Genomic DNA, 20233 nt, shown 5'->3' with positions numbered 1-20233 from the left:
GTATACCACGTGACACGGGTAAGCTTAATGGCGGTTGTGAAAGTCTAATTCGTAGATAGAAGCTTTCCTACTAGTGACGAAATGTCCTGACTAACACCAGAGCCTTCGAGATAGCAGAGCTGTCACTCAACTAGATAGCAGAGCTGTCATTCATATTTTTTCTTTTAAACTGTGTTATTGCACAATTTGTGCAGCATTATGCAGTGAGAATCACATATCCCTGAGGTGTAAGATCTGGGTAATTCGCAAGAGGTCAAATTTGATTTCAGGAATAATGTCTCAGTCACTGGAGTCTGACGAGAGCACACCTTTACTAAAAGGTGATGTTGGGAGGTAGGTGAATCCAGGTTTTCTCTACTTAAAACATTGCATGGTATCCTAACCACATCCATTGACAGCACATAATACTGTAACACTTACAAAGTGTAAAATGATATACTATTCATATATCATCCGTATGACGATTTCTTAGTACGTAATCATCTATAGGGCAGTCTTAAGTGTTTGCAATATTATATGTTAATATTTTCATTTTATTGTTTTAAACCGACATGTTTTGCCAGTTAATTGTAATAGACTCGAAAAGCTGTGGATTTTTATAAAAGTACGATTGCAGTTTTATAAGCATCGCTTCATTTTGACTAAATTTAACTTTCAGGATATGTAAATAATATCTAACTTTAATTATAAGGTGGAAAACTTAACGAAGCACTTAGCGATATAGTAATACTATGTTATAAACATTTCCTATTGACTACTGTGTCTCACTTCTTAAAAATGATCTTTCTGCCATTAATGTCGATCGTACTAATATTACACCACATCTGCCTTTGCAAGGTAGCGTGGCTTTATGCGAAACGTTTTAACGAAATGTCTTAATTCTATCAAAAGCAGGTTTATGGTTAGTTCTGGTGCTCAGAAAAAAGAAAAACTTCCCCTTTTGGCAGTGGTATTTTCCAGTGTTTTCACAGAAATTACTTTTACAGATGGCACAGCAGTTTAATTCCGAGTATGAGATCAACCTCAGAAAATAATGTGAATAAACACACGGGTACTTGTTACCTGCAGGCTGTAACTTCAGACAGAGAAGCGTCTGATGAGGAACAAGAACAGTAAATAGTGGTATTCTGGAAATGTACCAAAGTAAATGTCCTACCAATCAGCAAATGGTCAGACTCATTACACAGAGAGTCATTTAAAATTTTGCCTGAATACTGGATGGGTAGATTTAATAGGTAAACCTGAGTGGACCTATTGGCAGTGTTTATGTATTGCACTTAGAATGCAGTCAGTCTTACAAGGTTCTCGCCTGGATTTGGCAGATATTTGTGCATTGACTGCATGTTGCATCTGAGTCTGCACACTTAGTGACAAGTTAATGGAATTTCTGATTCTAAAAATGTTTGTATAGTTGTTTTCCCCATAGCCGTCTTGCGGTGATTTCTGGTCGCTCATTGGAAGCTCAGCATAGCAGCCTATATCAGCCCCTTGACAGCTTTGGACCAAACCATCTGCTAAATAAATAAATGTAAACATAAAATGCTCCTCTGATACTCTGCAGTCACTGGCATTGCTGTAGTGTCAAACACAGACTTACAGTTGAGCCTCTTTTCAAATGCATCACATATGAATTAACCGATACATGTAGTATTTCACTGATTGACCGCATGCAGTTGAAGTGTGAAAAACATGAGACCTGCAGCTTCTCTCTGTCATTTCCAGTGATGATATCGCTGAAGATTTGGCTGAGTACAGCAGCCGATGGAAGTCTATCCGAATCATGTACTTTACAATGTTCCTTAGTAGTGTTGGTAAGTGTTTTACAGTACCTTCATTATTTTCCTCACTCCTTATGTCTGCAGTCTGCCTGTCTGAGACATAGATGTTTCATTTCACCTTGGTAAGGCCTCTTGCCCCGTTTGGTTTGGCCGTCTGTCATTCAGCACTGAGGGTTTGGTGTTTGAAGGGGATGGTCCCACCACACCCAGGCAGGAGCAACTTCAGGGAAAAGTTCTCCCCACATTGCTGGCACATTTGAGGCCCCCTGTCCACATCTGGGGCCCCTGAATCATCCCCATTTACAACTTAGAAATGAATTCATGTCATGTTCTCTACTGTAATGATGCCAATACTCCCTTTTTCCCCCCATGATTCTTCAGGTTTCTCTATTGTAATAACCTCAATATGGCCCTATCTACAAAAGGTAAGTTCCTGTTGATTTTGCCATGAAATACTTCAAAATACCTAAATATGGTACATTTTAATCTAGGTTTTATTATTTTCTTCTGATAATGTGAAGTATAGTAACTAACTGACAAACACCAATGGAAAAAAATTGAGGTTTTAAAATAAAAAGTAAAATAAAATATCATCCTATTCAGTCTGTACTGAATTTCTTCTTTTGTGTCACTCTAAACGTCTTGACATATAGGTCTTCCTTTCATCTGCAGGTCTGTTGACTGTTTTTCAGGTGAATGTCTTGCTGGGTCAGATATGCTATTAAAAAGGGGGCCAGCTTAACATTTAAGATTGTAGCTCCAACAGGCCATGCTGCATTTAAATGGTCTGTTTTGTCCCCACGATAAATGGCAGCCTCAAAGAAAAAAAAATCAGTTGTCAGTGTTTGAGATTCCTCTAGAAGTATCAGTACTTCTGCTTTAGTTTGACCTAAAATGTTATTTGATAATGCTGTTATCAGATCAATGAATAGATGGATAAGCAGATTATCCATATTTTAGCTGTTATTGGCTAAATGCCATATATGGTTATTCTATATGAAATCAATGGAGGCCTTCTTACTGGCCATGCTGGATTTGCTTCTTACTGTAAGTAAATAATGTCATTGTACCCAAGAACTCGAGTACCACATTTTTGGTATGTATCTTCTTTAGTTTCTGAGATATGGAGACTAAAATGGGGACGAACCTTTTCTAAAATCTGTTCAGTTGACAATACCCAAATTAGTTAGACATTTCAATGAGTGCTTCTCCTTTTCACACATTGGTTTTGAAGTCTTTTGTCCCATTTATTTCCCAGCCTTAAATTTTTCCCCCCTTCAGTGTCATCCAGTCGTGCTGTTTAGGGCGAGATTTACTCATGTTATGCTTCCCAACCTTTGTCCTCGTACCCTGACATGCTGCCGTACGAGTGGCTCAGAATGGAGCAGAAAGATATTGCACGCCTGGCCTCATTCGTTGCCTCTGTTATACCACCAAAAACGTCTGTGAGAGAACCGTTTTCAGAACTTCTTCAAAGTGCATACAGGCATGTGTCACTCTTTCCGGTTGTAAGTTTTGTGTCCATTTTACCCTTTTTATTTTTGAAATGATCGCCTGCTTTATGAAACCACAGCCAACTTCTTTGTTCCTCATTAACGTCACATGCATCAACTGCATTGCAGGCAAAAAGTCACTGAAAACAGGAACAAAACAAAGATTTTTACTCATAAAAATATAATCGAAACATGACCTTCAGTGGCTAATGTATTAGATACGCCGAGTTGGTATTGAGTTATTTTGCACCTGTGTTTTGCTGTTAGGTGTAACGAGTCTGGCTATTCAACAGGAGCCTTTTCCACATGGTAGCATAGTTCAACCTTAAGCTCAAATGAAAGGACGTTCCAACTAAGAATTCTGGTTGTGTCATTTAGGAATAACATTGTTTCATTCATAATTTACACTACATTTGAGATACTCTAATGCGTTATACTCAAAACATACTCCACTCCCTCCCAAAAGGAGTTGTGAGTTAACTTTAAGGTTCCTTTCTTTGGCCTGGATGGATTTATTGACCCCCCCCACCTGAAATCCTTAACGTTTAACTCCATCTTTAGGGATTTCGGACTTTTCAGACAGGAGATTTTAACCCCCTCCCTCTTTTTTAAGAATTACATTTTTAAATTTTCAGGTTAAGGGCCTTTCAGTATGAGATATGGTTACGCTGCCAGTTACAGAATTTGAACCCATGACATTCTGGGTATGTGTTCGAATCACTGAACTGAATGTTGTGTTTGTCAATGTTAAGATGAGCTTGGCTGTTGATGTTCTCTCTGTCTCTGTCTCATGTCCAGGTAGATGACAGTGCTAATGCCAGTTTCCTGGGCTGGGTGGTTGCTGCTTACAGCCTTGGCCAGATGGTGGCATCGCCCATCTTTGGCTGGTGGTCGAATAGAAGGCCCCGGAAAGAGCCGCTGGTGTGCTCCATACTCGTCAATGTGGCCGCCAACCTTCTGTATGCCTACGTGCACTTATTCCATTCCAACAGGAAGTACTACATGCTTACTTCCCGGGTCCTCGTCGGCTTTGGTGCAGGTAACGACTGCTTTCTGTTGGGTTGGCAGCTTTGAGGTCATATAACAGGGCCCGGTTTATGTGACACCTCTGCCTACGTGTGATGACTATGTAAATACCCACAGTGCCCTCCGAAGGATGGCATTTTGTCTGATTTGATATTACGCTGTGAATTGGGTTACATAAGCTGTACCCAGGGTTTCGCCTTTTGAGGTGTCAGGGAAAAGCAAGGTGATTAATCTAGGCTGTGTGAGACAGACCCCACTTGTGACGCTCTTGTCTCTGTGCACTTAGGAAACGTGGCTGTTGTTAGATCCTACGTAGCCGGAGCCACATCCCTGAAGGAGAGGACGAGCGCCATGGCCAACATGAGCGCCTGCCAGGCCCTGGGCTTTATTCTAGGCCCAGGTAGGACCCCGGACACCGGTCACATTGTCACGTCATGCTTCTGCATATTCATGGGGAATAAATGGCTCTTGTCAGGGTGCAGTTGACCTCTGTGGCCTGGGAGGCTATGATGCATGGTTAAAGCCCTGTAATACTACAGTAAGTTTTCCCGATCTGGGGTCCCCAGTAGCCCATCCCATGTGGCACAGAGCTACGTCCTAGATGTTCGTCACAGACGACAAAGAGGGCAATTTAGAGACACAAAATAGCCTAACTCCATATGATTGGACCATGCAGAGACATGGACCATGCGGTCTGCGCACATACAGAGCAGAGGTGGGATTTAAACCCCCCACCCTAGAGGTGTAACGCCACAGCATTGCCCACCTTCTACTGGGATCATGCTGTAGACAAGATCGTTTTTGTGTATGGAGTAAATGTGGGTTAGGGTGTTTCCATCAGAGCCTTTAGACCCCAATAAGGGAACTGAAAATGGCCCCTCTTGCGTTGCAGCCCTTCAGGCCGCTTTGTCCTTCATTGGAGAAGCCGGTGTGTGCTTTAGGCCCATCGACCTGCAGCTGAACATGTACACGACCCCTGCTCTGCTGGCTGCCTTTTTCGGGGTCATCAATATTCTATGTGTCATCCTCATTCTGAGGTGAGGGGCCGGGGCTTTCCGCCGATCCCCCTCAGCCGTGCAGGTGCGTGGATTCGCTGCAGATCCTGGGTGTGTCCTGTGTGTCTTAGGGAGCACAGTGTGGACGACGAGGGACGACAGATCAGCGCCATCAACTACACCTCAGAAGGTACGCCAGTCACCGATCAAGGGTTTTAACGGTGGTAGGTTGGTTTTGGTGAAAGCCATCCAAGGCCGCACACGGCACTAGGCAGGGGTGCCTCTGGGATGGGATGCTGTCCCATTGCAGGCCACGTACCATATTACAAACACCAGTTAGTCTAGCCACATGCCTTTGGACCACATGATAAATTAATCAAGTTACAATTTTGGCTTCCAACTATCATCAATAAAAAATAATCGAGATAAAATATTTCTGCTGCCTTTCCTTTCACAATAATGCTCCTGTTTTTTCTCTCCTTTTTATTTGTTCCTCAGTTGAATTATATTTGAATTTCAAGGAAATCCACAGTTAAAAAGACAAGGTTTTAAAAGTTCAGTAAATGCATGATATTTCCAAAGTCAATGAGTAATCGTGTTAAATAACCGTGAACTTGGTATTGACTGAAATAATGGTGGATATGATTTTTGCCATGATCAAGAAGCCCTAGTATGATACAGGAAGAACATGGCATACGTAACCAATTTCTCATACTGAACTAATTTCATTCAGTTGTGTGAAAAGGACAAAGGAAGCCTGATCAGATTCTCCATCTGTCTCTTTCTCAGAGAGAGTGGATCTGGTGAATGAAGAAGGGAGCATCGACCAAATCGCCGTGGTGACCTCAAACATCCTCTTCTTCATCATTCTGTTCGTCTTTGCTGTTTTTGAGACGTAAGTCATATTTCACATGTTAGTCTCCAAATTCATGTAATAAACATAGATGCATATGTAATTTGGTTAAACTGAAAATAATTAACTATAACTATTTGATATTCCAGATACTTTTATAAATGTACAGTCAAGTGTTTATTTTTTTGATTTCATATAGTTAATTTGTTTAGCTATAATTTTATGTCATTTAGATTATGGGCTACGTTTGTGTGTTAGGTAATGATAGATTTTAAAATGCTCAGAAAAACAGTGGATCTTTACGTTTCATTACTTTTAATGTTCTTGGGGGGGAGAAAGAAGGAAAACTTCACAGAAGTTTTAAATTGTGTGGGAACAAAAACATCAGGCAATGAGAAGCCAACATATTCCCCTCGGAATGGGAAGAACTGAGATTAGAGCCCAGGGACAGGCATTAATCCAGCGCCCCTGGGCCAGTATGGGCTTAAGGGACCAACTGTGATATGACCGGTGAACCAGCAACCTTCAGGCGCAGACTGCTAACCCACAGTCACCCTTCGTCTCCTACTTACTTAGATGAATCACACAACGGGCTGACTGCCATTAACACGCAGAGAGTGGACAGGAGCTCCCCCCAGAGTTCCCCCAGAGTGCCCCACTCTGCATGGGGGGAGCAGCTTCTTTCCTCACAGTGTGCATCTGATTATTAAGAAACAGCCATTCATGAGTATGATTCGTTTGTCTGGTTATTAAAGTATCAGTGTCCATTGCTCAGTGTGTTGCTTGGCTTGGCTGCCTGTTGTTCTGCTGCTGCAGGATCGCCACACCTTTGTCCATGGACATGTTTGCCTGGACCAGGAAACAGGCTGTACTCTACAACGGCATCATCCTGGCCTGCACTGGCTTTGAGTCCATCTTGGTGTTTCTGTTAGTCAAGATCATATCTGTGAGGTAAGCATCAGCCACCTGGGCTCTGTATGGACAAACGCTGTGGATGCTAGAGTGATGGATGAAGGAACGTCGTATGTGAATCATGGCATCTGAGGATCCTGGTGTTTCGCTTTCAGGATTGGTGAGCGGCCAGTGCTGCTGGGTGGATTAATCATAATATTCTGTGGGTTCTTCATCTTGCTACCCTGGGGAGACGAGTACCCCAAGATCCAGTGGTCAGGTACTGCTGTCTGGGGATGGGGTTTGAAGGTGTATTCGGTGCAGCAACAGAACTGCTAGGTTAGAATTGAACATTTCTAGGAGACCTTGGGAAAGGGTGATACAGTAAAATCCAGTTATAATGGACTTCAAGGGACCTGGCAAAACAGTCCGTTACATCCAGAGTTGCTGTATGCCCAGAACACAACTACAGGACTCTATTTACTCATGCCACACCCCAGCAGACACACTTGTGGTATAGATTATTATATTGTACATGTAGTAACTTTACCTGACCAGATGCGTGACTATTAATAATCTCGACTACGTATCTGCGCTGGATATCACCGGCACGCCACGCGCCTTGTAGGCGGAGCTGCATGTCTGTTATAGCCGAACAGAACTACAGCTAAAAGCGGCCCTGGGGACCAAATTGTTTGTCCGTTATAAGCGAAATTCCGTTATATGTCAGTCTGCTATATCCGATGCTTTTTCTGCATGTTCTTAAAGGCGCGCGGCCGGGACCAACGGACCTCGTCCATTATAGACGATATTCCGTTATAAGCGAGTCCACTATAACGGGATTTTACTGTATCCTTTTGAAATTATTATCTTGAAATGGTTTCACCCTGTTATGATGAGCTTCCAATAAAAATCTAACATGCCACCAGTCTGTAATTGTATGTTATGTAATTATGTTCAAGCAGGATGTCATGTGACCACCAAACAATCGGAGACCTGAGTACTTGTTGCCTTGTCTTCCTGTCCGGTCCAATCTCCTCCAATTGGACGCAGACCTCCAGAACAGCTCCTCCCACCAGGGTCTCCCCACTCTGAGGAGAGTCTCTAACTCATCCGAGGATCCAATAGGCTGCCCCCCTGAACAGACTTGGTGCCAGTTCACCCCTGCCATCCAGCTGGCACAATACATCGTATCCGATATCCTCATCGGGGTGGGCTATCCCGCCTGCAACGTCATGTCCTACATCCTCTACTCCAAGATACTCGGCCCAAAGCCCCAGGTTTGGTCATACTTTTAACATCTGATTACATGTCTATCCAAGGGAGATATCACTTAGGCAACTTGGGGTTAAAACACCCTATTCATATTAACACAGGTAGTGTCACATACTGACCGCATATATCAATATTGCTTTTCTGTCTTTACCCTAGAATAGAGGTGCCTAACTCCAGTCCTGGAGGGCCGGAGCCCTGTGTAACTTAGTTCTTTCCCTGTTCCACCATAAATGATTCAGCTCAAGAGCTGTGTGGTAATTAGCACAAGGAGTTGAATCAGGTGTGGGAAACCGGAATCAGGGGAAAACCAGGACTGGAGTTGAGCACCCCTGCTCTAGAAGGACAGAAATGCAGGTCTCTGGGATGTATGTTTTGGTAAAATGAGTTGGGTCTCCATTGAAGGTGCTGGTAGTGCATTTTCCATGAAGCTGCCAGAGAGCTTTCAGTCAGCAGAGTGAACTTCATGCTAATGGCTGGAGTTCTGTCAGTCACCAGCCGCACCTGGGAGTTAAGGGGCCGGATCTGCTTGCGTGACAGGAGGGTGACCACCTGATCCATGTTAGCGGGGGCACTATGAGCTAGGACAGGGTTTGCAAACTACCATTTCAGTTAAAAAGACCTGGATTTCACTTTAGCACTGAGCTCCTGCTGTGTGCTGATTGGTCAGTCTCCTATAACCATGCATGTGTCACTGGTGTTAATGTGAAACAGCTGGATGAGTCTTTCAGTCAAGGAAACAAACCAGTCAAAGCACAAGAAGAACTGAACTATTAGCCAAGCACAGGAGCCTTTCAGCTTTAAGGTAGTTTGTAGGAGCTGAAATAATTCAGTGTCCCCCAGTGGGTTAGGAGGTCACCCTGTGTGACAGGTAACGGGGTGATGTCGCTCCGACAGGTGACGCTCCACCGGCATGCGCCTGCCACTCTGCCTCCGTTTTCAGCTCAAAGTACCCAGTGTGTTTTTGTTCCTCTGTCCGTCTTCAAAATGAATATCCTGGCAGCCAATCCCCTGGCAGCAAAGGCAGCGATACACCCTTGATAGGATGGTGGTGTGTTTCTGTTTGATGTAATAGTACAGAATCCAATGTCTACTCCGGCAGAGTCTGCCATTAACACATGGTTTCTCAGGAGCCAAGCCGGCTAACTCTGCTGCAGGGGTCTGTGACCTAAAGGCATTGACCTCCACCTCCCACTTCTAGGGCGTCTACATGGGCTGGCTCACTGCCTCAGGAAGCGGAGCCAGGACACTGGGCCCTGTGTTCGTGTCCCAGTTCTACACCAACCTGGGCCCGCGCTGGGCCTTCAGCCTCATCTGCGGTATCATGCTGGCAGCCATGCTGCTCCTGCTGTGCACCTACCGCCGCCTCATCGCCTTCTCCCTGCGCTACGGGAGGATGCGGGAATAGCCACGCCCCCACGGCATCCCCATCCCAGAGACTGCTAATGGACCGGCACCTTCCAGGACTGGGGGATGCTCACCGGGACGCTGAATGTCACGCGATGAGTTTGAATAACGACCACTAACTTTGCTGACAGATTCCTGATTCCGCCTCATCTCGGGTAAATTTGGGAAAAATCTCAACGTCAAATATTTGACACGACATATCTGATGGTGCTGATGGATCTCGTTTGATTCTGTAAATGTTTGGTATAGTAGGTTCTATAGGACCGGTGACAGTGTGATTGCCTCTATGAAGCTAGCTGATGATCAGTATCTGATAAGGGGAGCCATCTTCACGGTTTATACTGTGGGTGACCCAGAGGACTGGGATCCCTGATGGTTTCTCTTGCTTACCTTTGCCTGGTGATTTCACATTCAAAACCTGAACTAATGTAACATTGCACTAAGTATTAATGGGAGCCTCTTCAGTAAATACAGTACTGTGCAAAAGTCTTAGGCAGCCAAAGAAAGTGACATTTAAATTATCTTTATGTTCATGTAAAACCATGCTATTATGCCTGTCAGAATGTGTAAGCTTAGCCATTCCAAAGCCTCACCTAAATTACCCAATTATTTCCAACACCTATCGAGTACACCTCATATAGCTAATCAATATCTCATTGATATTATATATATATATATATATATATATATATATATATATATATATATATATATATATATATATATATAATCTTAATTTGCATATGTTCTAGTGTTTAATTGTGTTTGTTCTGAGACAAAGTGCACTTACTGGCCAGATAAACCGCTTTAAACATTTCTTTTGACTTTTGCACACTACTGTATAACCAGTAATACAACTATTACAATAGTTTAACCACTGCAGGACTGGTTCTACTTTTTCAGGGGCTCTAGGAAAGGCTTGGGGGGACCCCCCTGCTGAGAGAACTTCCCTCCTGATGCAGGTCATTTGGGGGCCCTGGGAACCTCTCTGTTCTGCCTGTACAGAGTTGGCCCAGGCAAACTAAATGTATGACATTGACACATGAATTGACAAAGTATATTTTAAACTGATATTTTGAAGAAAAAAAAATCTGCTGCTTTTGTGTTTAAAATTAATAAAAAATTCATCAAAATCTTTTCCTTGGTCTTCACTTCATATTATTGTTCTTATCATAGCTAACTCAAGGACAGTTTACCTTCAGACATGCTACCAAAATGGCTGCTAACGGCCATGTTTTGTTTTTGAGGAATTACTCTATGTTAGGACACTCTCAGTAAACCCTGTCTTCCTATCCAGGTTGTAGTGCCACCTATCAGGTACTGCAGAGCCCTGCATGAGGGATTATCATGAAGATAAATATGTGGGATTTGGTCCCATGACCCTCCAGGGTAAAAGTTAAAACTCCGTCTCTGACTTTTGTACCTAACACTCCAATCTGTATGAATAACAATTGTAATAACAGTAAACTCCAGTAACTGACATAAGTTATTTCCTCTCAAGAATTCTGACAAAAATATGCATAATTAAAAATAAAGTTTGTTAGGGTGTACAGAAATATGGGGGATAATTAGGGATAATTAACAGCAAATCCACATCTTAAAATACCAAACAAACAACTCAGAATTTTAACTTAGTCTTAACTTTCAAACCTTCACAATTAATTCAATGAATTAATGCAGGGGTGCCCAACTCCAGTCCTGGGGGGCCGGAGCCCTGCACATTTTTGGGTTTCCCCTCATTTAACACCTGATTCAGCTTCTTGTGCTAATTACCACACAGCTCTTGAACTTAATCATTTATGGTGAAACAGGGAAAGAACTAAGTTACACAGGGCTCCGCCCCCCCAGGACTGGAGCTGGGCACCCCTGAATTAATGAATGAACTTAAACAGATCCAGAACCACCAAGAGCTGAGAACAATTAATCTTATCCTTGTCTTTATTTCCAAATCATTCATAGAAATAATAGTACATGACAAGAACATAAGGTCGTACTTCAGTCGATATCTAATATTTGACACATTGTAGTACGTAAATAAACATACATGATCTGGAACAAGCTCAACAGCACCACCTAGCGGCCCAAAACAAAGCTTCATGGACAGGTTGGCTGCTCCGCTGATGGCGTAGCTCTATTTTCTCTGCTAACGAAGTCTGCTTAATAAAGTGAACGCCAGTGACCCCTATTTACCACACCACAACTGGTTCCCAGGACAACTTTTTAATAATAAAAAAAAAACAGACCCAGGAACAATTACAAAATATTCCCCCGCAAATTATACCGAACCTTATATTTCAAATATAAAAAAGTGTTTCAGCTTATTGTCAGCACAATATAGTCACAGGCAGCATGAACAACACTGGAAAGGTTTCATTTTAGAACCTGTCTGTCCAGACACAATATAACATATATAAATCTCTCAGTTCAGTAGTTTATCTTTTTTAAATAAACCATCTTCAAAGATCTCCTTCAGAAGCAATAAAACTAAAATATTCTCAATTAACACCTTTTAAGTAAAACAGGTAAAAATTAGCAATTTTTTAGCAACCTTAATCTTAAATATCTGAGTCTTTTATACCCAGTTTGTCATTTGGCTTTTAACATCACCCAAAATAAGAGGAAGCCAACGCCCTTAATCTAACCTAAGAAACCTAAACATCGATTTCATATATACAATTCCTCAAAAAAAAATCAGAAACATTCGACAGTGGTAACAATAGATGGCATGCAAAGTGATGCAGATCTCAAAATTCGAAGCTCTTCAGGTGGGTTTTATTAAAAACGAGTATCTGTCATCACGCCTACAAACTCAAACAGTAATGGCTTGTGAAACCCAACTCTTTCGATGAATAAGGAACACTACGCTTCACTCTTACATGAACACAGCAAAGCTTCTCCGCTCATCAGCTCCTCCCCAAACTAGAGGCTTCGCTGCAGACTAAATGGCATCGTCTCCTCAGAAGTAGATCTGCTTGGCGTCCGATGGCACCTGCTCCATTGGACAGTACGGGCACTTCAACCTTAAGAGACACACGAATGGTCAGACACAGGATGCAAAGCAGTTCCGTCTACACAACAGCTGCTAGCTACTGTCTCAAGACTATAAAGCCAGACAGGACAGTGACCCCGCAGACTAATAACCTTGGAAATCTTTTGAGTGATCAGGAATAATTTCCATGTTTAAAATCCTTCACTATTTTAAAAGCTGCACTCAGAATGGGGCGCCAACCCATCGCTGGACGTTATATTAGACCCGTACAACATATATACTTAGAATTGTCATCCATTCCATGCACAGACTGTACTGAGGACATACATCTTGCTTGGATACATAGATAAGCTTAACTTTGAATAAATACACATTCATTGAGTATAAGCATGTAAAACTGCATAATTTTATGGTCTTGGAGAAGCTAGACTTCTTTCAGTCCCCCAGGTATTTTCTTGTTGCCTTTAATAGTTTGACCTCTAAAAATGTGCTTTAATTTAATAATCTTAATACATGTTTTTTTAAAAATGTAAAAATCATGGAGATATGGCTCCCAGCTGGGAGTCCTAAGTCTGTCCCTGACCGTGGGTCTTACTTGCTGCCGTTGATCATTTTGTTGAGGGCGTCTTTGGAGATAATGTGGCCGCACACCAGCTTCATGGGGGGGTTGCTGTCCGTGGTCTGCTGCCTGAGGATGGGGCAAGCGAACACCGAGTGGTACCAGCAACGCTTACCCAGGTCCACCTCGATCTCCACATGCAGAGACGGAGAAGATAGTGCAGTCACACCACAGGCCGCCATAAGCGGAATGAAGTACTCGGTGATTACTCAGAGTATTCACTCCCACAGGCCGCCGTAAGCGGAATGAAGTACTCGGTGATTACTCAGAGTATTCACTCCCACAGGCCGCCGTAAGCGGAATGAAGTACTCGGTGATTACTCAGAGTATTCACTCCCACAGGCCGCCGTAAGCGGAATGAAGTACTCGGTGATTACTCAGAGTATTCACTCCCACAGGCCGCCGTAAGCGGAATGAAGTACTCGGTGATTACTCAGAGTATTCACTCCCACAGGCCGCCGTAAGCGGAATGAAGTACTCGGTGATTACTCAGAGTATTCACTCCCACAGGCCGCCGTAAGCGGAATGAAGTACTCGGTGATTACTCAGAGTATTCACTCCCACAGGCCGCCGTAAGCGGAATGAAGTACTCGGTGATTACTCAGAGTATTCACTCCCACAGGCCGCCGTAAGCGGAATGAAGTACTCGGTGATTACTCAGAGAGTATTCACTCCAGAGCGAGGCACTGTCTACATTATGCAATTAATGTTAGGCAGGTGTAACTCGTCAATACAATCTCAGTTCCTATAAATAACTTCAGGAACAATAAACATATGCAGATATCAAGCTACCAATGGCAGTAAAACATTACAGAGGAAACAGTTTAAGAGCAAACAGGATTAGATCATTCTGTAGTTATGCTTTTTCTAGAACAAACCTTTTCTTCATGGAAATTAGAGCTGCAGTGGCCTTTATATTTTTTCTTAACATAGCTATGCTACATCTACACCAGAGTTAGCCAGTCTTATCCACAAAGGGCCGGTGTGTATGCAGGTTTTTGGGATAACCTTTAGGTCAGCTGTTCAAACCCAGGTGTGAGGACTCTTCAGCCAGTCAGTCCTCCAATTAGTAATTTAATTAGGGAAATGCAGCTAAACCTGCATACCCAACGGCCCTTCGCGGATGAGACTACCAACTCCTGATCTGGACAGTTTATTTTCCACAACACAATAAATACCTCAGGCCTCTAAGAGCAAACGGACGTGGCTGTGTTAAAAGGGCTGTTCTTACCGGGAGCTCATCCTTCTGGGTCCACACCCCTATGCACTGCCTCTGTTCAATGACCGCCTTGATGTTAATGAGGGCAGGCAGAGCGACGCAGCCAGCTGAGAAACTGCAATGAGGAAACTGCCCATAAGGCGACGGGCCAATCGAAGCGGAGCACAACAACAGGGGCCAGTTTAACTGGATTTCCTTGCGGAGGCCCCGCCCCCTCACCTGACACTCAGGGGAGACTCCACGGAGAGGCCCAGCAGTGAGCAGGCGTCGCGGGTGAAGATGTCGCAGATGTCAGACCACTGGTTCGAGTCAAGCAGGTGGACGTAGGGCGAGTTCTCTATGCCCTGGCGCAGGTACACCAAGCTGCCCATGAGCACCTGTATGTCTGTAAGAGAGCAGAGTGCGAGTCTTCAAAACCCCATTTATCTGACCCGATCTGTTAATTTATTTCATTAAACTATCTGGTGTGCTCTTAATCACAAAAGGCTGATCATTTCCTCAACAAACCGTCGAATTGTATCCTGAAAGCACTTTAGCTTTCTTCTGCAGTTCCTCAGTTTATTACCATAAATTCAAGTTAAAATTTTTATTAATTAAAAAGCAGACAGAGTATGGATGGATGGATGGATGATCAGCTACCACAGAAAGAAACAATCGGGTTTTAAAGCTGGATCAAATTCAAACATGGATGTCAAAATCGGCTGTGGAGGCCCTTGACACACAAATTAAATGACAGATTTCAGCAGTTACTGCTGAAATCACCTTCAAAATAACAAATAGAATTTCCCAGTCGACAAAGACCTCATCAAACGCACACATACGAGCACCTGCCTATTAGCTAGTTTATGGTTTCATTGTTCTAAAAATGAAGTCTAAAGGGCATACTAACGCACATTTCTGTTCTCCAAAAAATCTCTGAAATTATACTGAGATTAAATTTCTTCACCAAAGACAAAACGTACCAGCCACTGTGTCACTAAAAAGGTATAAAAACGCAAACACAGGCAGCTACGCAGACGCAGACACAGACGTAACAGTAGAATGTTTGCCACAACAAAGCAAACAATGTCTTCATGTTAGACAAGAACGTTTATGTTCCCAGTGAACGATGTTACTTGCTGATCCAAATAAAGCAATTTAAAAAAACTTGGAAAATGAAAGCAGACTCATGTACTGTCCATGACCTGCAGTCTTGGGATCCTGTCTAGACGAACCCATTACATTTCCTGACACATCCTTGCCAGGTCAGGTGGAGAAGCACAGACAGGGTCCCTGGCTGGCGGAACGCGGCCCGTTCCGAACCCAGTCACTCCTGATGCTCCAGGCATCGTCTCGCATCTGCAGGGTTGTTCAGCACCAGAACCCTTCAGACAAACACTCTGTATGCTCGTCATTCCAGACCCAAAGGGCGGAACGCTTGGAATTACTCTGCTTCTGTCTCCCAGGCAAGAGTATTAAAAACACGCCAGATTCAGCTAAAAATTCAAGTGTACCCATATTCCTGTTCAATACTCAAAAGTGCGATGAAATAAAAGTGACTCCTGTTTTTCCCACTCAATATAGACTTACGGGCTTAGAAGACCAAAGAGTAATATTGCATGCAGGCCCTGACAGGGGTGAAATTATGCTTTATTATGTGGATAGTAATTGCCCAAAAATGGAAGGAAAAAATCTAAAGGGAAACATTCATCAGTGAAATTTAATTAAAATATTAACTTGAAATCTGTGTACCTTTCTGATGGTTGACAGCAAAAGGTTGAAAGTTCCTTGCATACTGTAGGGCTTCTCTCTGATTGGCTGTGCCTCCCATCAGCAGCCTGATGAAGCTGAGGCGGTGAAGTTTGAACTCCAGGGAGCTGTTTTGGGCCATAAGCATCTCGCGGTTCTCCACAGCCCACCTGCAGGTGGCGACCAAGTGCAACAGCAGCACAAAAGTCAACGACACAAGTGACACCAAAGAAGACATCTGACCCTTTCGGCCAGGCGACTAAAGGGCAGGGGAGTTCTGGCAAGGACCACTGGCTTTGGCAAAAACAATCAAACAAATACAGTATGTTATTACATATTCATAAAATGTAAAAATTTTCTTACCACTCATAAAGTGAGAATTTGCTACTTTTTCCCATTTGAGTGTTTATATTAAGCACAACTACGAAAAATATAACTCTGAACTGAATGAAATACCATGACTGTTATATATTTGCAGTAGCTGCCTGTGGAAAATATATGAGATGTAGTTGGGGTGTGGCTTACATATCCAAAAACCTTAAAATATCTACAAGGATAAACTTTTCCTAAGAAGGGAAACAGTTTCTTAAACTAGGAGGCTCTCTTTCAAAGTCAGTTTTGTTTTAAAACCATGAAAAGTGTCCTGCAAAAGTATTAAGAAAACCAGTGTGGGCGGGGGGTGGGGGGGTGTCATGAACTGCCAATCACTACCTGGATTCCCCCATAAGACCAGGAACCAGAGAGCAGATGAGGAGAGGAAGTTTGTGCTGATACATACAAAGACAGGAGAATTAATATGTGGCACTTACTCTAAAGCAGGTCTTAAATCTCTGAGTTTAAGTGCTTCTAATATCCTGTTTAATTCTATGAAAGGTTCCCTTTGGTTTGGGTCAATGCAAAGTCCAGCTTCCTACAAGAGAGACGACAAACAGCTTTTAGCTTTTCTCACTTTCCGTCTACGTCACAAACACACACACAGACATGAATTTTTACGTTAGCATGTCCGGGGGAGGGGGGGCATCTTCTTACTATGAACTTTTTGATCATCTCCTCCTTTTGGAATCTTTCCCTCTACCAAACACCATTTGATTCGTAAGTTCTAATAATCTACTGCCACACAATCTTATTAAGTGCCTTATACATACAAGTGTCCCCTGGCACATTCGGAGTGAGTGTGCCCTCCGGGGGCCGTGTACCCTACTCCCAAATCCCACCCAGTTGTGTCCTTACCTGATGAACCCAGCACCCGGCCTCCCTGAACCCCCCCAGCTGGTGCGTAGCCCACCTGACACAGCTCCTCTGCCACGTCCAGCACACCTTGCCTGAAGAAATGCTCAACCATGACCTCATTGAGCAGCCGCTGGCTATCAGCCTGCCAACATCCCTCGATGCCCACGCTGCCCAGGTCCGAGTCCAGGTTCTGACCCGGACAGAAAACAAGTCAGTAAAGCTCAAAAGAAAGGCAGAGAATCACATAATGGGGGCGCTGTGTGGCTCAGCCAGTTAAGCCGCTGTGACTGATCAGAAGGTCGCTGGCTCGAATCCCGTGGTCAGCAGAGTGACTGGACCCTTCAGCAAGGCCCCCAACTCTAAGACCATATGACTGATTTCTCAAAAAAGAATCGGCAAAATAAATGACATCTAAATGGTACCTTATTTCCACTTAAACTGTCTGAGCACATAAAGAAGATTTTAATTTAAAAATTTCCCATTGTCTATGCAGCCCACTTTGGGACTAATTTAAAACGACACATTAAAGCAGAAACACAATGCTGTCTGACATTAAACTGTGCTCTTGGCTGTTATGAGTAGCGTGATTATGAGTAGCGTGATTATGAGTAGCGTGATTTTGAGTAGCGTGATTTTGAGTAGCGTGATCATGTCAAGAGTCTGCAAATGGGAAACAGCTTTTTCTTGAGCTGAGATTGCCTGCGTGCCTCTGACATACTCTGCACAAAAAAAAAGTTATGCCACACCATGAACACATATTATAAACTACAATAATACCCGTTTGATATAGAGTTATTGCTACTGTAAACCGTAAAAAAGCAAAGATGTTTTAACAAAAGACATAATAGCTAAAGCATTTTAATTCCTGTAAATATATGTCTGAGTGTCTGTGTGTGTGTGTATTGCTTCATTTGTATTTATTTCCTTAGTCTGCCATTCCCTCTGATAAGATTAATAGGGAGTGTGTTACATGCACCAAGCGTGGCCGGAGCACTATGTCTATGGACACTCCTGATTCACACTAAATGTTTCTCTATCATATTTCTTCTGCATTCCAACAAACTGACAATGTTAGTTTTTAAAAAGGGCAGCTTAAAAATGCCCTTAACATGTTAAGTGTTACTGACGATCATCGGGTACCGTTGCCTTCTGTCCACTTCCATGCCAGGACAAGCTCAACTCGTCTTTGAGGATGGAAAAATGGTGCGAAGGCAGACGTACCTTATCGATGGCTTTTCCCACCCTGGACACGCTGCTGTGGATGTCCTTATGGTGCACGGCCAGTTTCTGCACCGTGTCTTTTATTCGCTTGCAGCACTGAGACAGAACCAGCGACAGGGTGCCTGACAGCTCTAATTCTAAGCAGAAAACACGGGAAAACATTTGGTAGCTTTCAAATGATCCCTATTATTTTCATTAAAAGCGATCTATGAAAATAATTTTGATAAATGTATCAAAATAAATTAAATCTACATTTTATTATTGGATGCAAAGATAATCCAGGTGAATTTCGGTATTTATCAAACGGAGCGAAACGGAGCGAAACGATCCCCCCCCCGCCCTGCAGTGCTATCGGAGTTTTGTTTTGCAGACACCTACCCCAACATTTCTAAAAGGTTATAAACAGTGAAATCAGTGAAAATGTTTAAAATGTATTTATGTGTTACAGATATATAACTGATATCAAGTGAAAGTAGTCCTTTTATCCTTTGTTTTGGTTTTTCCTCACTTAAAACCGATTCTCCACATGTTTGTAGGCATTAATGGCGCCGCTGATTCATTCGTATGCTGGAAATGCACCCAAAGTTTGGGAGCGATCTAAGAGCATGAAGATTTGTATTAGGATTTCAAGCATTAAACTAAGCCATTAAACCGACTACATGTAATATTTCAGTGACAAAGCGTTCAGCATATTAAATACGCCTAGTACAAAGAACATATTTAATGGTATAGACTTAACCTATATCACATAATTTGCCGACTATAGTTGATTATTATAGCAGAAAAGTTCGGATCATGTCATATATTCGCTTTAAACAGATGAATGCATTTGTCAACAGAAGCGAAATCTTTGTCCTACCAACCAGATTTTAAGCATTATTTGCAGCGCATCTGAGTATTTATTTTATATCAAGTTAAAAAAAATGTTTCCCCAACAACAGCATAAAAAAAACTTACCACCAGCCTGTACAATTTCGTCCTTCAGCCCACTTGTGTAATCGACAAGTTCCTGTAGCACTTTATCGCAATGTTGTCCATAGCTGGAGAAATTTTGAAGCACTTTCTCCAACTCTCGCTCCACGTTTACACATTGATCCATAGGCTTGACAGACCCAGAGCACTCTGATCAATTACAGCTTCTTAAAATAGTAACTACGTACCAACCAACACGCTATTAACAATGCGATTTCAATATATTGTTAAAGGTGACCGTTTGCTACCTAACAACTTCACACACGATCCGCGTAAATAACGACTGCCGTCGAATTTGCTGACTTGTGTTATCTAGTGTCAGCATGAACTGCAAAATTAAATACAGAAAAGCTATTCCAGCTCAGATCGGTTTACTAGCAACATAGCAAAATGCCCTTTGTAAAGTAAACAGCGTACAGCCAATGCTAACCCGTCCACTAAGTGTGCAACGCAGCTCTTATTTATTTCCAAGCATACCTCCCAACATCTACAACTTCCCTTGCCATATTTTTAGTAACGTGAAGGGAACGACAACAAGGT

General features: G+C 42.8%; 2 protein-coding genes across 4 annotated transcripts; one reads left to right on the top strand and one right to left on the bottom strand.

Annotated features, from left to right (window-relative positions):
• Positions 1–5: 5 nt before the first annotated feature.
• mfsd8 (major facilitator superfamily domain containing 8) lies at positions 6–10397 on the top strand. Of its 3 annotated transcripts, XM_023799982.2 has the most exons (12): positions 6–333; positions 1723–1811; positions 2160–2203; positions 4070–4310; positions 4584–4697; positions 5190–5334; positions 5424–5482; positions 6082–6187; positions 6962–7096; positions 7213–7316; positions 8090–8316; positions 9510–10397. In XM_023799982.2, exons 1-12 carry the CDS (start codon positions 275–277, stop codon positions 9714–9716), a joined length of 1530 nt encoding a protein of 509 aa, XP_023655750.2. In that variant the 5' UTR covers positions 6–274; the 3' UTR covers positions 9717–10397. The 3 variants fall into 3 exon arrangements, with proteins under 3 accessions (XP_023655750.2, XP_023655751.2, XP_023655752.2); XM_023799983.2 differs by lacking the exon at positions 2160–2203; XM_023799984.2 differs by lacking the exons at positions 6–333; positions 1723–1811; positions 2160–2203 and adding an exon at positions 2503–3264.
• A 1238-nt stretch (positions 10398–11635) lies between these two features.
• On the bottom strand, positions 11636–20233 carry LOC111856881 (E3 ubiquitin-protein ligase RMND5A). Its single transcript, XM_072718557.1, has 9 exons — positions 19679–20233; positions 18722–18858; positions 17556–17690; positions 17080–17180; positions 16274–16440; positions 14762–14927; positions 14555–14657; positions 13300–13454; positions 11636–12735 (listed from the first exon to the last, which is right to left on the bottom strand). Exons 1-9 carry the CDS (start codon positions 19818–19820, stop codon positions 12672–12674), a joined length of 1170 nt encoding a protein of 389 aa, XP_072574658.1. The 5' UTR covers positions 19821–20233; the 3' UTR covers positions 11636–12671.

The sequence above is a fragment of the Paramormyrops kingsleyae genome, chromosome 12, assembly GCF_048594095.1.
Source record: "Paramormyrops kingsleyae isolate MSU_618 chromosome 12, PKINGS_0.4, whole genome shotgun sequence".
In the NCBI taxonomy this organism is placed as follows: domain Eukaryota; kingdom Metazoa; phylum Chordata; class Actinopteri; order Osteoglossiformes; family Mormyridae; genus Paramormyrops; species Paramormyrops kingsleyae.
The sequence above is the reverse complement of the archived record's forward strand: the minus strand, read 5'-3'. Positions and strand labels throughout refer to the sequence as shown.